The sequence below is a fragment of the Chamaea fasciata genome, unplaced genomic scaffold (genome assembly GCF_029207755.1).
Source record: "Chamaea fasciata isolate MVZ Bird 193981 ecotype frontalis unplaced genomic scaffold, bChaFas1.0.hap1 SCAF_25, whole genome shotgun sequence".
Classification (NCBI taxonomy): domain Eukaryota; kingdom Metazoa; phylum Chordata; class Aves; order Passeriformes; family Sylviidae; genus Chamaea; species Chamaea fasciata.
The window spans coordinates 4213417-4229138 of record NW_027094110.1 but is presented as its reverse complement, the minus strand read 5'-3'; the positions used below and the strand labels follow the sequence as shown (position 1 = coordinate 4229138).

The 15722-nt window shown below is 45.2% G+C and overlaps 2 protein-coding genes across 2 annotated transcripts in view; one reads left to right on the top strand and one right to left on the bottom strand.

Moving 5' to 3' along the window:
* The window catches only part of LOC136301159 (bile acid receptor-like), a 17068-nt gene extending 6288 nt beyond the window's left edge, over nucleotides 1-10780 (bottom strand). Inside the window, exon 1 of the mRNA XM_066204028.1 lies at nucleotides 10546-10780. Coding sequence (XP_066060125.1) covers nucleotides 10546-10780 — 235 coding nt within the window. The remainder of the gene's footprint in view (nucleotides 1-10545) is intronic.
* SIKE1 (suppressor of IKBKE 1) lies at nucleotides 10673-15484 on the top strand. Its single transcript, XM_066203958.1, has 5 exons — nucleotides 10673-10973; nucleotides 11092-11197; nucleotides 11539-11681; nucleotides 13535-13648; nucleotides 14160-15484. The coding sequence occupies exons 1-5, from the start codon at nucleotides 10815-10817 to the stop codon at nucleotides 14238-14240; spliced, it is 603 nt and encodes a 200-aa protein (XP_066060055.1). The 5' UTR covers nucleotides 10673-10814; the 3' UTR covers nucleotides 14241-15484.
* The last annotated feature ends 238 nt before the right edge of the window (nucleotides 15485-15722 follow it).

The following is a 15722-nucleotide window of genomic DNA, read 5'->3' as shown; positions in this document are numbered from 1 at the left end:
TAAGGTGGTCGATTGCTTAAACATTTTCAATCCTGGAAGCAAATTTTCCTTAGGCAAAGTTTCCTCACCTTAGGTATGGTATGAGAAAGGATCCAGCCCTTCTTACTGATTTTTATGGCTAATAACAGTAACCAGTCACACCTACAAAATTTCCAGCGTAGACTGAGAATTTATAAACTGAAATCTTAAATTAGGAGGATGTTAGAACAGTGGGAATAGTAAATCCAATGGTTATCTGAGGAATGCTCTACTGTCTTAGAATGAGACTTACGCGTAAACATTAAGAGTTTCCTTTCTGACATTTGAGAATTTAGAGTTGACAAGCTTGTTTTTCTGATCAGACAAAGCACTGGGCTTTTTAAAGCAAAAAAAAAAAAAAAAAAAAAAAAAAAAAAAAAAAAAAGAAGAGAATAAGATATATAAGGAAGGAACTTCATTTCCTAGGCCAGGCAAGTTTTGATTAGTTATGAGTGACTGTGGGAATCGTGTTTTCCAACCTTTGCCTCCGCCTTGGTGAGTGAGACAGCAGCAGGGAGGACTCATCCAAACTGCAGCCGTCCCTGAGATTCCATGATCCATGTGCTGCTCTCCCCAAGGCTCTGTGGCCATCCCAAACCCCTCACACCTCGTGGGACTGAGCCTTGACACTTCCCCAGCCCACACAGACACTCACTAACCCTTTGCCAGGCACGGGAATTCTGCACGTGCCCAGCACGGTGAAGCTCTTGACAGAAGGTACCAGCCATGCCCAGGTGTAATGTCCAAAACAGTAACTGGAACCAAGTTGGAATAAGAATGGAGCAAAGGGTTTGGATGTTTGGGGCAGTTGCAGCCGTGCCATTCCCAAAAAAAAATGTTTTGGGCCCCTTTTTCTCTTTTCCGTGTATTCCCAGCATAACCCCAATTGTACATGAGTGTTTGAAAAGAAACAAAAATCTAAATACATTCCAGAGAGGATGCAGAAAGGTCTTTAGCCTAAAAAGTGGAAATAACCGGGAACAAAAGACGAATTTGTTAATGACTTATTTTGTAGCATCCCAAGCAGTCTCACACATAAGGTGGGAGCCTTCAGTCCTCAGTCACACGGACTGAGCTGACAGAAAATGTCATCTCTGTGAAGCACAGGCTGTTCCTACTTTTCATTCCTCTGCTGGGCATTTTCGCATGTGAAGTCTGGACCAGGTGAGGGGAATGGTGTGTTTTGGAAGAGGTGACCTACACTCAAGGTGGTTTAAGCACGTTTGAAAATGTTGTGCTTTTACAGGCTTAGTTTTGCCAGTGCTCATCTTCTGAACTGTAAATGTTCCATATAAACCAGAATGTGTTGATTCAAGGGCTTGGTTATCCATCTCACGCAGAAATTTAGTTCTTAGTCCCAACTGAAAGACTTGATGATTTATCAAAAATGGAATCCAATAAAGAAAATAAAAATCCATTGATTGATAAAAGTAATGTAGGACCATAAATAGAATGTACATGTTCAGACTAGAATCTGAACTGCAGATCTATTTACTTCTATTTATGGTGAAAGATGTGGGGTTTATCATTTTTATTGCTATAAAACCCCATATCATACAGCAACGTATCATCAGCTTATCAAATTTATTGGGATACAAAACATCCTTCATGGAGCAGGGCCACAGGGAGCCCTTTCGGAGGTCGGTACTGACAGTGCTTTAGCTGCTATCGTAAATATTTTGACAGTTGAGTCATGGGGAAATTTCTTGTTTACAGGGAATTTTAGGAACTCGAGCTGAATGTCTTCACCATCTATTTAGCACACCTTGGGGCACGTTAGTGGTCACGTAGGGGAACTCAGAGCACGTTTCAGGCTCGGGTTTCATCACTGTACTTTGCTTGCAGCTGGAAGGCAAAGCTTGGGTTTTTTTTTTTTAATTTGTGAAAATTTAACCAAAAAATGAAAAAAAAAAAAGTAACTGAGCATAATCAGTGCCAAGTAGGTGTGATGCCAGCTAATCTATTCAATTTCACTCAAGCAATTCAGTAATCACTGCTTAATTAAAGAATGATTTCGCTGGGGAAATTGTAGGATCACTTGATTGATCCTGTATGCAGCTTACATGCATTATTAAAGGTTTTTCTGTTCCTCCTGGTTTTAATGTGCCAAGAAGTTCCCCAAAGCTGCTCTTTGAAGAAATTCCACTTTTCTTCTTATTAAATGTGTTCCTTCCTGGTCATATAATAACCATAATCAGAACTGGCTTATTTCACCAATGGACTGCATTGCAATTATCTTGAAATTTTCCGTTGGAATTGTGATTCCATCAATAATTATTTTAAAGGCATAATTTTTATACATTGTAAAATAAGAGGTTAGAGGTTGTTTGAAACTCAAAGTTTTCTGGGTACTTTTGGGAAGGGAAACAAATAACTGAATTTAAAAGTTGCTTTCCTTCACTCCCTGTGTCAAATGAAGTAGAGTTGGAACAAACCCTTGGCAGCAGAATCCCAGATTTAAAAGCGCACGCTTGCTGTTTCCGTTTAGTCAGATGTTTAAAAAGAAAGAAGAAAAGGAGGTAAAGAAGAAGAAAGCCCAGCACCTGGAATATTTTCGCACAGCACATTGATGTCTGGCTCAGAGCATGCAGAGAGGGGAATTAAACACTCACGGTGGTTGCAGGGAGCTCCTCTCCAGCGCGGGGTCCGCGGGGCTGCAGCGCCGGTCCCAGCTCTGCTCCAGCTGGAGCCCAGCAGGGCCTTTCCCTATTTATCAGTTTGTGTGCACACCCCGGGCTCCAGACACTCGGCAGAGCCACGCTGCGGCTCCGAGACACCAACTTCCCACACAGCTCCTCTGGGGTCGGAGCAAGGGCAGCTGCGAGCCCACATAAATCACAGCAGAACTGGGTCATCAGGGACAGAGGCCATGGGGACCCTCACGTCACTGCTTCCCAGAGTCCTCCCTGCCCAGCACGAAGATTTCTGCTTTCCTGCTAGAATTCCAAATTCTCCCATTTTGATTGCTTCATGTTGACATGCCGGGGTGGTGATGGAAAATGTTCAATTCCCAAGGGGGAAAATATTGCAGTAGCATTATTTGGAGATTTTTACATGACATGGTGATTTAATTTGGAAAGGCTGGATCAGGCCAGGACCTCCAAAGACAAAACACTTACCTTGTCCTCCGTGTTGTGATCCAGACACCCCTGTGGTGATGCAGCACACACCAGGCTCACACTCAGTTCAGTGGCAACCTCAGTGAACTTAAGTTCATGTTGCCGTTAACTCAGCAAAATTTCATTCTTAAAACCCTGAGTATTTCCATTACTAGTAACTTCTAAAAAAGCAATATTGCAATTTGATGTTTTCATTGTTTCCTAGGTAAATGCGACCTTTTGGATAGGGAATTTTCTTGTTCGGCATCATGCTGTTTCACTGCTCCCAGCAGGTTGTAAATCTCCTCACTCCAGGAGGAGCTCACCTGCCTTCTGTGTAGGACTGGTTCTCCAATCACCTCAGGAAAAACTGCTTCTGTTGGATACTGCATGGAATTAGATGGGGAAAGAAAAATATGATTTCCTGTTGGGTAACTTAGAGCAAAGTCACTCAAAATACCCTTTTAGGACAGTAGGTTTTCATGGATAGACTGCCATCACCCTTCAAAGGAGGGACACATTTACATTGCGTGGCCTCAAGAGAGGAGCTGCCCTAAGGCTGCTGATTTCCATGTGCCATTTAGGAATCTGTCTGTGGAGTGGAATGGTTTAGTCTTTCAAGACCAAACAGCATTGACTGATAAATGTTTTTGAGCATATAATGGGGTTTTCTAAGTTTTCAGATGTCCTGCATTGATCATGTGTGGTGATGGGGCACTGGAACACAGTGATTATGCCGCAGAGATTAAAATAATGATGTTCTAAGCCTAATTATCATCAGCACTTGCCTTTCTGGTAAAAGCAGCCTCATACAGAAACTTGCCAAATTGTAAAAAAAAAACTTCAATACTAAAACTGAAGGTTTTACAATTGATAAAACAAATATTTTTATTTTTTTCCCAGAAGTATCTCTTTCACAATATCCCATTGACTTTTTCATCCAGCCTGTCTCGTGAAAGTTGGAAAAACAAGCAGAGGTCTGTGAAATATTGTGGTTAGCTTTCAAATGCTACTGACTTTTATTTTTAGCATTTTTTCTGATAGAAGGAACCTTACTGATAAGCTGTTCAAATTAGCTGTAGGATGTGGGTATTTAGAGCCTGTTGACTCCAGGGGACTTAAGCCTATAGCCCAGGTTTTTAAAAGGCATAAGATCCCCATTCTACTCCTTTTATAAAGCCTGCTGGATTCAGGGTAAATTCAGTTTCTAAAATCAGTGTATAAATAAGTTTATAAAATAACTACATAAAACTTAATCGTAGTAGAAATGAATTGCAGTAATTAAGTATTAGCCCAAGGTTAATTAACTCCCACGCTGTAGTAATGGAACAATTTTGCATAATCATGAAGTGATTCAGACCAGGTGACTGGCTAAATACATATATTTATGTAAATACAAATATTTACATTATTTTAACAAATCACTGTTCCTATTCAAAGCTTAGCATAACAAAAATGGGAGACTTGAGGGCACACTTGAGTCACCTAAAATACTGCTGCAAAGAAGAGGAAAATAAACCCTTTTCCATGCTTGTAAATAATCAAAAACCAGAAAGGTTATTTAGGAGTAAGGCCGATTTAAATTACAAACTAGAGAAAGCAATTACTGTGGTAAAAATAGCACTGGAGTGAGTTCCTTGTACAATCTTCTCCACTGGCTGTTTTAAAGATCAGTTTGGGCAACCAGGTTGAACTCAAGAATTGTTTTCTCAGAGTTGTTTTGATCTGTAGAGAGGACTTTTTGTAAAGGACTTTTAAGTTCTCTTCCAGCTCTGTTTTCTGTTATTTTTCTATACATACATCAACTCTGTAAAACACTGCTGAAGTCTCTGGTCAGTAACATGCCCAGAGCCACTTCAGTGGCAAAGGAAATAGTACCAGACTCCGAGCTTGCTTTCCTAGCAGCGAGTAAACAAAGTGTCACTCATAGATACGGCCTGAAAATAGGAGCTGCACGAGTTCATGCCAGGAGCCAACATCCACAAGTGGCACTGAAGTGGGGAATAAGGGACACCCACGTTTTCCACAGCAACCAAGCAGACCTGACGACAGCAGCCTGACCTGGACCCTGCTGCAGCACTTGTGCAGCCTCACTGCCACCACTGCAGACTGGGAGCTCTGGGCAGCCCACTCTCCTCTGATGGGGTCTGATGAGTGAGGGAGCTGAAGGAAGAGCTTCCCTGGATCCATAGCTGCCGAGAGAATCTGTTTTCGAGGTCAGCGCAATTCTTTGTTCGTCTGGACTGGAGATTCCTGATGTCCGTGACTCATTTGGTATCCGAACAGTTAAAGGAAATCGCATCTACTCCAGCTGGATCTTCTCTACATAAATGACCCGTTTGGCTTGATCTGGTATTGGATTGTTTACGTAACTTCAGTAATTAACCACTATCAGCCTCATTAATGAAACATAAACCACCTCTTCTGCTCATTTATAAAGCATTTGTCAAACAAAACTCAAACAAAGGGCAGAATCTCAGCAAAGTAACAGCCCTCCAAGAGCTACTGAGCCCTGACTGCAAGGCACAGCAGTCACTTTGTTGTTGTTTTTCAGTGGAACTGAAGCAGAAGTGATGGCATTGTCTATTGCTCTTGGCTAACTTCTCCCCAAGCCATCTGAGATCTGTCACATGAGGGCAAGGATGCCTGCAGAACTATTTTGGCCATTTCAGTACAAAATACTGATGTTCCAGCTCATTACTGTAAATCATTAAATGATGAAAGCGAGAGTCAAATAGTAAACGACTAAAGCCCCCAGAAAACTAATTGCTAATTACAGTAATTGTTGCTCTATGTGAGTTAAAGGTTATATTAAAATAATGATTATTTCATTACAGGATTTAATCTCTCCTGTTGGTAAACTGTTCTGAGCAATATTAAAGAAAGCTGAATATTAACAATGCAGATCACGCATCAAAATGATCTAACCTAATCTTTACCTATTTTTATGTCAAAGAAATAAAATGGTTCAGAAGCATAAAATACACTGGCAGACTCATCCATGCCATAAGTTTTGTGATCCGAGACCTTGGATTTCCTTTCCAATTTGTTGAGGAACTCATTTAAAAACTGCCAGTTTTCTGCTCCCCCTCTCTTCTACTATTTATAGATCTTCCAAAGGTTTGGGAATGCTGACACGGTTGGGATTGATCTTCATGGGTGTGGATGAACCTCTCAGTCCTGGGTGAGAAGCAGCACAAAGCCTTGTGAGTATCAATTTTTCCTGTTGGTGTTACCCTGCACAGTGACCAGTACGTCAAATTTCAGTCCAAGAGCCTGACTGCCTTGAACTCACCTGAAAATCTCAGGATGGCCCACAAAATGTTACTGCTTCTCCTGTTTATTCTCTTAAACTTAATCTGCAGTGCCTGAAGGCAGAGTAGGTACAAGAAGCTCATCCATTCAACCTTCACAGAGCTCCTGGGTACCCTGACACCTCTCCCTCTGCCAAATCTGTTTCCCCTTGGCTGGAGGACCAAAATTTTTTAATAATGTGCTCCAGCAAGGGACAATGTAAAAGAAAGCAAAGTTATCAATTAAGTTTGATTACAATCTCAAGAGTTGGTAGTTCCTAGAGAATACTCTTAACTACAGGCACTGCAGTGACTGTACTTTGTAGATACAGCAAAGGGAAGCCAAGACCTGATTTCCATAAAGCAGATCTCAACACTCTGTATTAAGCATTACAAAATAATTATTGTGGAATCCCTTGCTCAGCATTTTATCACCAGTGGTCTTGCTGCTGAGAGACTGAACTAACTGGATGTATTCATTTATCAATGATAATGTTTTTCCTTTTCTCCAGCCTGGATTCCATCTTGAGGACATTTGTTTTAACAGTAGAAAGAATATTAGACTCATAAATGTGAGTGCTGCGGTGCAGTGGGTGACTCCTCAAGATTTATCAAAGCAAGATAATTAGGATGAACAATAAGACTGAGTTTCTTGGTAATAACTTTTGTCACAGGACAACTCTGCATTATGCCACGTTAATGTACCTCGAAGTATGGGCTGGGAAGTGCAAGAGGAGGATTCCTTTGGGCTCCTGGCTCGTGAGTCTCTGAGCTACACTTTTGTTGAAGGCCTTAGCAGTGAAATTGTGACAGTAGCTGAGAGCTGTCTGAACACTACCACTTAATTTTAAAAGCAAGCAGTCAGAAGGTGTTGGGGGTGTGGTGTGAGAAGGGGCTGGTTTGCCTTTCAAACAGCTGTAGCTGCTGAAATAGTTGGGTTTTGAAGGAAGGACTTGTAATGGAAGTGAGAATTGTTGCATTCTGTTTTAAAAAAGCTTGTGCCCTGCTGCATCACCATGGGAGACTTGTGCTTTCAGACACTTAGGCACAATGTTTCTACCTGCACTGACCACACTTACAATTAATATCATTTTACTGAAAATCCAGGAAGTATCCTAGAAATGTGCCCTCTATTCTTTTCTCTCCTTCCAATATCTAGATGTCACTGCATCTGTCACAGAGGTTGCCATTTGATACCCGTCTGTTCATAGAATCCCAGAATGGTTTGGGTGTGAACAGACCTTAAACCCCATCTTGTTCAAACCCTGCCGTGGGCAGGGACACCTTCCACTATCCCAGGGTGCTCCAACCTCGTCTTGGACATCTCCAGGGATCCAGGGGCAGCCACAGCTGCTCTGGGCACCCTCACAGGGCAAAATTTCTTCCACAGATATATATAACTTGAATTTCCGCTCTTTCAGCTTGAACCCATTTCCCCTTGTCATGTCCTGATGAGGGGTCCCTCTCCAGTTTCCCTGTAGCCCCTTCAGACCCTGGGAAGGGCTGGGAGGTCTCCACACAACTTTGTCTTCTCCTGGCTGAACAGCCCCAGCTCTCTCAGCCTGTCTCCATAGGGGAGGTGCTCCAGTCCCCTGAGCAATTTTGTTCACTTTTGGTCCATCTAGATTTCTTTTCTTTGTGATTTTCCTACTGTTAGCAAGAGCCTCCTCAGCTGTACTCAGAACTGTTATGTATTTATCCCACCACAGAAATACCATTTCTGATTTTCCAAAGATGGCCTGGAAGCAGTTTGGGCTCTGCAGCAGCGTTGTTGCTCTGAGTGTCCCAGTACTCTGCTATCCAGCCTTCACTTCTCCTGCTACAACAACCCCGTGTTCTGTTTGACAAAATACAGCCATGTGGTTAAGAGTTATTAAAAGCATTAAAACATTAACCTCTTGTAACCCCATTTTTCACTTTGTACACACACATAAGTGTTTAATCAAATCGAAGTTAAACACTAAAAACTTTGAGAGGCCAAATTTATACATTCTATTTAGTTTACACAGAATTGATGTGATAAGCCAAAGGAATTACAAGGCACCCCTACTCAGAAATGCTCATCTGTTGATTTGTTTAAGCTCTGTTGCTACACACTCGAAGTTTTGGTGAAAAGCATTCCCAGCATTTAAATCAAGGAGCTTTGTCCTACTGGGATCCGCTGTGTCCTGGCGCCACAGGAGCTCACTCTGCTGTCCCTTGGAGCTGGACAAATGATTCCGTGTCCAGATCTGCTGGAGAGGAGCTGAGGCCCAGGCCCAAGTGGGCGCACAGGCTCAGTGCAGTGTGGCAATGGTGGTGTAGACCCTCATTTCCCTCATCCTGTAATTTTATTCCTAGAAGCCAGAACGCCGCAGAGGAAATAAACTGATCCTGAAATGACAGTCTGGTACAGCAGTGCTGGCCCTCACCTCCCCCTGCTTGTCCCTATTGGCAGGGAAGGCCAGGATGGCACCTCTGACACCAGGGAGAAGTGACTGTTCAATCAGAGTTATAAACACAAGAGCAGAACAGGCCAGCAGCAGTTCAGACTCATGCCGGTGCTGCTCATCATTTCCTGGTGAAATGATTCCTCACCCCACCCAGACCGTGGGTTCCTTCAGCTGATTTCCTATGGATGTGAACTGGAATTCCCAGTGCCACATCTCTAAATGACTCACTGAGTGCCTGAATTCAGTGGAACCTCAGGGACGGCAAGTTTGGTTTCACAGAAATGCCTGTTGTGGATAAAGTGAAAAAGGGAAAGATGTCTCTGGCACACGGAGCTCGTGCATGGAGCTGTGTCAGGCCTGCTCGGTGAGCCTGCCCCGAGGCTCAGTGGAAATGGGTGCTCTGGGAGAGGCTTTGGAGCAGGCACAGAGCTGGGAACAGGAGCAGAGGGAGGCAGCAGCAGGTGCTGAGCTGCACACGAGGGCTCATGTGAGGATGTGACAGTGGGACCAACACGGGCCATGGCTTAGGGATGATGTGTTCATTTTGGCACAGGACAATCCTTACCCAATTTGTTCCACAACAAGGATGGTCCACACAGCAATATTTGTCAGTTTTCCAAGTATTCATGACCTGCCTATTAGGAAAGAGGAATTCTGATAAACTGTCTTAACTTTCTAGTATTCTCTAATAAGATGAAAAATAGGGAAAGACCAAAAGGTGAAATATGCTATAACCATGGTCTGGACTTTTATTTCCAAACTAGTGGAAAGATTACATTTCCCGAATTTGCAGAATAGCTCTCATGCTTTACTAATTAATCTGATTCTGATGAAATATTCCAACTGCAGCTGCTTATCCTGTTCTCTTTTGCATTGTATGCATGTTTTGAGATTGTTGCTTTTATAAGATTATCTCGTTCAGCACTTCTGCACCAGGCTTGATTATCTCTGGGATCATAAAGAACCTTCATCTGATAAAGCATCCTGGATTTTTCTCATGTGTTTGTGTGAATAGGGATTTAAACTCAAAAAAATGATTCAAATCAAAGGCAGTCCTGTTAAAACACTATTGTTGAAAACATTGTTAATAAAGTCGTTGGTATTGAACAAAGCTTCGTGGCACAAAGCCTCAAGGACAGCCCGGATCGCCAACAGGAGCTTCAGTTAGCAAATAAGAATCAAAGCAGCGAGTCAGCATTGCACAGCTTGTTATTTTGAGTGGCGGATGTTTACTGTTGGAAGGGACAAACAGCACGATCAGATAAGATGGGAGCCCCGCAGATCCGAGCCGGGATTGATCGCGCTGGGAGGGAGCAGCCGCACAGATAAGCGGGACCCGGGGTCAGGGCCGCCGGCCCTCCGCAAACAGCCCGTGCCGAGCAGCGCCCGCTCGGAGCCGGCCTTGTCCCGGGCTCCCCCGGCCGTGCGGGGCCGGGCCGCTGCGGCCGCGCCCGGGGCTCTCGGGGCACGGGGGACTCGGACACGCGGGACCGCGGCGTGGGCGGCTCGTGGGAGAGGGGCACATCCACCTGGGACAGGCGGCCTTGGGACGCCGTGTGGCGGGGGAGCGCGGTGTCCCCTCGCCCAAAACCCCCCAAAACCCCCCGAAACCCCCCGAAACCGGCGCCCCGAGCGTCCCCCGGGAGCGGCAGGCGCGCCCCTAGCCCCGCCCCCGACTGTTGACCCCGCCCCAAACCGACCCACCTGCCCGCTGGCCCCGCCCCCGGACCACGCCCCCCCCGGCCCGCCCGCGGCGCTCTGGCGCCGCCCAGCGGGCGCTCGGCGGACCGGCGGGGCTCGCGCCTGCGCACTGGCGGCGCTGTGGCCGCGGGCGGAAGCGGCGTCCCGGCCCCGCGGGTTCGCGTCCGCCCGCGCCCGGCGGCGGGGCCGGAGCGGGGCCGAGAGGGGACGGCGGCGGCGGCGGGGCCGCGAGGGACATGGGCCCGCCGCGGCGGTGAGCAGCGCCGCCCGCCATGAGCTGCACCATCGATAAGATCCTGACGGACGCGCGGACGCTGCTGGAGCGGCTGAAGGAGCACGACACGGCGGCCGAGTCGCTCATCGACCAGTCGGCCGTGCTGCACCGGCGCGTGGCCGCCATGCGGGAGGCGGGCGCGGGCTGCGCCGACCAGGTGAGCGCGGCCGGGGCGACCCCCGCGCCTCGGCACGGCCCGGGCGGGGCGGCCGGACCCACCCCCGCGTCTCGGTAGGCCCCAGGGGGCCGGACCCACCCCCGCGTCTCCTCGGCAGGGCCCGGGCCCCGCGGCGGAGCCACCCGACCCGTCCCGGCTGCGGCCGCACGTGCTGCTGGCGCAGGAGAACACGCAGATCCGCGACCTGCAGCAGGAGAACCGGGGTGAGAGGGGCCGGCGATGTACAGAGGGGACCGGGGGACGTTGGGCGCTGTGCCCAGCCCGGGGGATGTGGCGGCTGTCCCGGCGGGGATGCGCGCTCGGTGGTCCCGGCGGGAGGGTCTTGTCGGGGAGAGCAGAGGTGCGGCTGTGTCGCCTGTGGCAGAATCGCTGGATGCTCCGGTGGGTCCCGGGTCAGGGAGTCTCCTCGGCCGAGGGGGTCCGGGCAGCCCCACCGCGGTGGCAGGGCCGGGGAGCGATGGGGCAGCGCCTGTCCCGCCCGCGGCGGGGACCCAGCGGGCGCCCCGGGGCTCCTGCTGCGGCCGTGACGTGCTGTGCCCTGCAGAGCTGTGGGTCTCACTGGAGGAGCACCAGGACGCGCTAGAACTCATCATGAGCAAGTACAGGAAGCAGATGTTACAGCTGTTGGAAGGGAGAAAACGTGAAGATGCAGAACCAGTCTTGAAAGTCCATCAGGCTAATTCTGGGGTAAGGTGGGATGGGGACAGGAGAGTGCTCAAGACCGCCTGTCCCTTGCTCACTGTCATGCAATCTTTGTTTACATTCCTGTAATGTCTGTGCTCCAGAATACATTTTCTCAAAATCCTGACTCTCTTTGGTGGTATTTTTCCTTCTATTCCATTCCGAGCATGAAGGTTGTAACAGCTGTCCCAGAGGACACAACCCCATCACAGTCCAGGTGGAGGCTTTTTCTTTCAGCCAGGTGGTGACTTCCCTGGGTTAAGCTTAATGTACCTGATCCTCTTTAGGAGCGTCAAAGATGTCCAAGTTGTTATTATTCCTGTTCAGTAGCTGTAACAAAAGGGAAAAAGTCCTCCTAAACTGTGAGCTGTGTATGTTTAGTTCTTCAGAGATTTCATCCCCTAAAGTTTTTAAATCCACACACTGTGCAGTGGCTCCAAGTGTCCCTTTGTACACATTGGGCTCAGTGGCTACAGAACTCTGAGATGTGGCTGCTGATAACTGCTGCCTGATTCTTGTATGTTAGCAACAGAGCAACGTTAAATTTCCATTTAAAACCTCGGAATTGTGTTAGGCATTTTAAAAAATGCATTTATATCTGAGTAGAGAACAGCAGGTTGGTTCAACCCAGTGACGTATCTTGTAGTTTTTGCATTGGAACTGGAGCCAGCCTAGCTCTTCTCATGTGTTTTTTTGCACTGGTATGTGGCAGCTCAGTGTTTCTCTTTTCTGAGTAGCTTAACTCCTCTGAAGGTAAGTGGTGTTTAGTTTCCAGTGTCTCCCTGAGAGCAGAAATTGCCGTTTATCAAGGTTTTACATTTGAACAAAACTTGACAGTGCAGAGCTGAAAAGGCTCTGAAGGAGCCCTTTGAGGGATCTCTCTTGTCTGTTCAATGTCTAGGCAAAGTCTTCTGTACTTCAGATTAAGTCCTTGAGTTTTTTTCTTTCCCACCATTTGGAGAACAGTAACAAACTTTTAATGTCTTTAAAAGAACTATATTCTTAGTATAACCCTCTTCCTGTTTAGAAAAATAATAGTTTAGAAAAATAATAATCTTTCTTCCCAGAAGTCTTCCATGTTCTCCAGCTCTCTTCTGGATGCTCTGATTTGTTTACATACTTTCTGAATAATGGAGTTCCAAACTGAATTCCCTGCTCTCTGATACATTTATCTTCCAGAGGGAGAACGGGCACTTGAAGAGACTCCACCCTGTTCATTATGCGCTGTATTGCTCTTCAAGCAGGAGCTGTTGCTCCATATTGGAATTTGTCAGTGTTTGTTCCGTGTGCATTTCTGAGCTTCAGCAAAATGCATCTTCCAGAGAATTATTACTGTATCTAGACAGATTCTGTAAAATCTGCCTCAGGAGGCTCTGATCTTACTTGCTTTATTTTTATTGCTTGATGTCCTTCTGAGATAAGGCTGTTTACTCCACACTTGAAATCTTTGCTTTTATTTTTGGTGTCTTTATAAATTCAGTCAGGCTTTTCTAATAAAGCAATATAAAATTTGGTGCCTACTAATCATGTTCACATGAACCTGAATCTGCTGTCTCAGACCTTGGCACACTTGAAATTATTTCCCTTTAAGTCAGGGTGCCTTATCTTGCTGGCTGCTGTGTCTCTATTCACAGTTTTCACTGATAAAGGACTGCTGATAAAGGACAATAAAGTACAAGTTCTTATCCTTAAGTATACAAGGTAGAAAGGCTTGCAAGTGCTTGGGAGGAAAGGATTAAAATTCAAAGCAGAAAGAGAATCCAAAATCAGGAAAATGCAAGTAAGTGATTTAGAAGGGATAAGTTACAACTGTTGCTTTTGCCTGGTCTTACTAATTGTATTAATTTTCTGTCTTTCAGGAAATTGAAAGTCAAATAGACAGAATATGTGAGATGGGAGCAGTGATGAGAAAAGCTGTTCAAGTGGATGACGAGCAATTCTTTAAAGTTCAGGAGAAACTGGCTCAGTTGGAGGTAAGAACAGAGCCAGTTGCTGAAGATAAATCGAGCTTTGGGGGTCTCGACTTTCTCTGGATTTTCTATGTTTGTGTCAAGGACTTACAACACTCAAAATTTGGGGATGGGGTGAGAAACATGATTGTTTATTTTCAAGACATTGATGTTCATATTCTATGTATATATTTATATATAAATAGAACGTTATATTATTCATATTTATAAAAATATAATTATATTATTTATATTTATTTATATTTATATTATATTTATAAATAATAATAAATTATATTTATATATCTATATATAAAAATAAATAAAGCCAGAAGAACATAAGCTTTAAATTATGTGGTTCCAATGTGTATAATGCTTGCATTACAAACTGCAATGCACAAACTTTATGTACCCATGAAGAAGTGGGACTGTTTAAAGATCAGCATCTTTTAACTACAAATTAGCACCTTTCTGTGATAGTCCTTTAGTTGTGAATTAGGTCATTTCTATTTCAGCAAAAATGTTGATTTTGCAGCTTGAAAACAAGGAGCTGCGTGAGCTGCTGTCGATCAGCAAAGAGTCCTTCGAGGTGGGGAGAGAAGATCTGCCAGACTGAAGCCTAGGCCACAAAAACCTCATCTCCAAGCCTTCAGAGACTGTTACGAAACTACCTGACAAGGATTTGTTGTTTCAGGTGTTTCCTTGTATATATGTTTTATCTTTAAAGTGTGTGGGCTGTTTTCTTTGCGTTTTTCTGAAGTGTTGATGGCAAAAACTTGCACCCTCCCCTGTCTTAGTACCTGCAGCACTCGGATGCTTAACACTGAAGTGTTTGATGTGTCCTCCCTTGTGATGGTTCATTTCCTTTCCCTTTTGTTATTTTTTATGAGCTTTAGTTAATAATTCCAGCTGTGCAGATGGCTCTTAAATCCGCCTTGTCTGTAGCTAGAGAACATAATGCAGGTTGTGATTATTGTGCTTGATAGAAGGAATAGGAAATGATTGAGAAACCACAGTGTGAGGGGCAGGGATGTGGCTTGTTTTGGCTGCAGAGGGCAGCTGGGCTCTGCAGAGTAAATGACAGAGTGGCTGGCCTGACTTTGTCACCTGGCCACTGCTGAGAGAACAACAGAGCACTTGAAGGAGTCACTCCTATTCAGAGCAAACTTTACCTTGTTTTAGGGGTGAAGATTGGGGTTAACGACCCTTCCTGCCACACACATTTTTGAAGGATTAATCTCTTTTGATAGATAGAGCAGTCCCAGCCTTCCCAGTGCTCCCAGTTCTCAGCCAGCCCTGCTCTGTTGGTGTGCTCAGAGCCTGCAGATCAAAGCTCTTTGGCCTCCCACAAGTTTGGGTTTGGGCAGAGGGAGTTCAGGTCTGCCTCAAAACCAAACCAAACCAAACCAGCCCCCTACACAGAGTTTTAATGTCACATCACAGGTGAGTCTGGTGACACGTGTTCCATAGTTACTGCAGGTCCTGTATTGAGTGGATTTAGAGGTGCAGTGTTGTAGGAGTTTCTCAGTAGGGTGGTATTTTTAATGACACTTTTATATAAAAGATTTCTGTCCTACGTGTGATTGAAGAATAATCTCCCAAGAACGGTAAACATCTCATTTCCACTATTGGCTTAAATTTTTAATGCTACTTTTTCCCAAGTGAGACTTTTGATAGATGCAGAAGGTGACTCGTTCCTGTGCTTACTGAGAAACAGTGAACACTGGAGACATTGTGAACATTTGGAATACCCAGCAAGACTGGTAGATACAAGGGATTTCTGTACAGGAGTGCTCTTGTATACAATCCTTTTCTATTAGAAATTGTTCAGGAGGGAATAAAAAAACCCAATGGGAAATACTTTCTCAGGTGTTTTCTGTTTTGTGAGTCCTGGAGGAAATCAATGTATTCTGCATATTCCCAAGCCTTTTGCACCTGAGTGAAATACTACAATGACCAAAATGTTGAATTTTCTTTTTTTTTAAATTAACATCATCCGGAATGCCTGTGAGACATTTTTATCTTCACTCTCGCAGTGAAACATCCCTCCAATTAGGTCTTTGCTGTGCAGCCAGAAAAAAAAGCAGAAACTAAATAA

What these genes read in the sequence shown, in the direction of transcription:
- SIKE1 (XM_066203958.1), top strand. Translation starts at nt 10,815, where the DNA reads ATGAGCTGCACCATCGATAAGATCCTGACGGACGCGCGGACGCTGCTG. An exon ending in GCGCGGGCTGCGCCGACCAG is followed by an intron (nt 10,974 to 11,091) that starts GTGAGCGCGGCC and finishes TCTCCTCGGCAG; the next exon opens with GGCCCGGGCCCCGCGGCGGA. An exon ending in CCTGCAGCAGGAGAACCGGG is followed by an intron (nt 11,198 to 11,538) that starts GTGAGAGGGGCC and finishes TGTGCCCTGCAG; the next exon opens with AGCTGTGGGTCTCACTGGAG.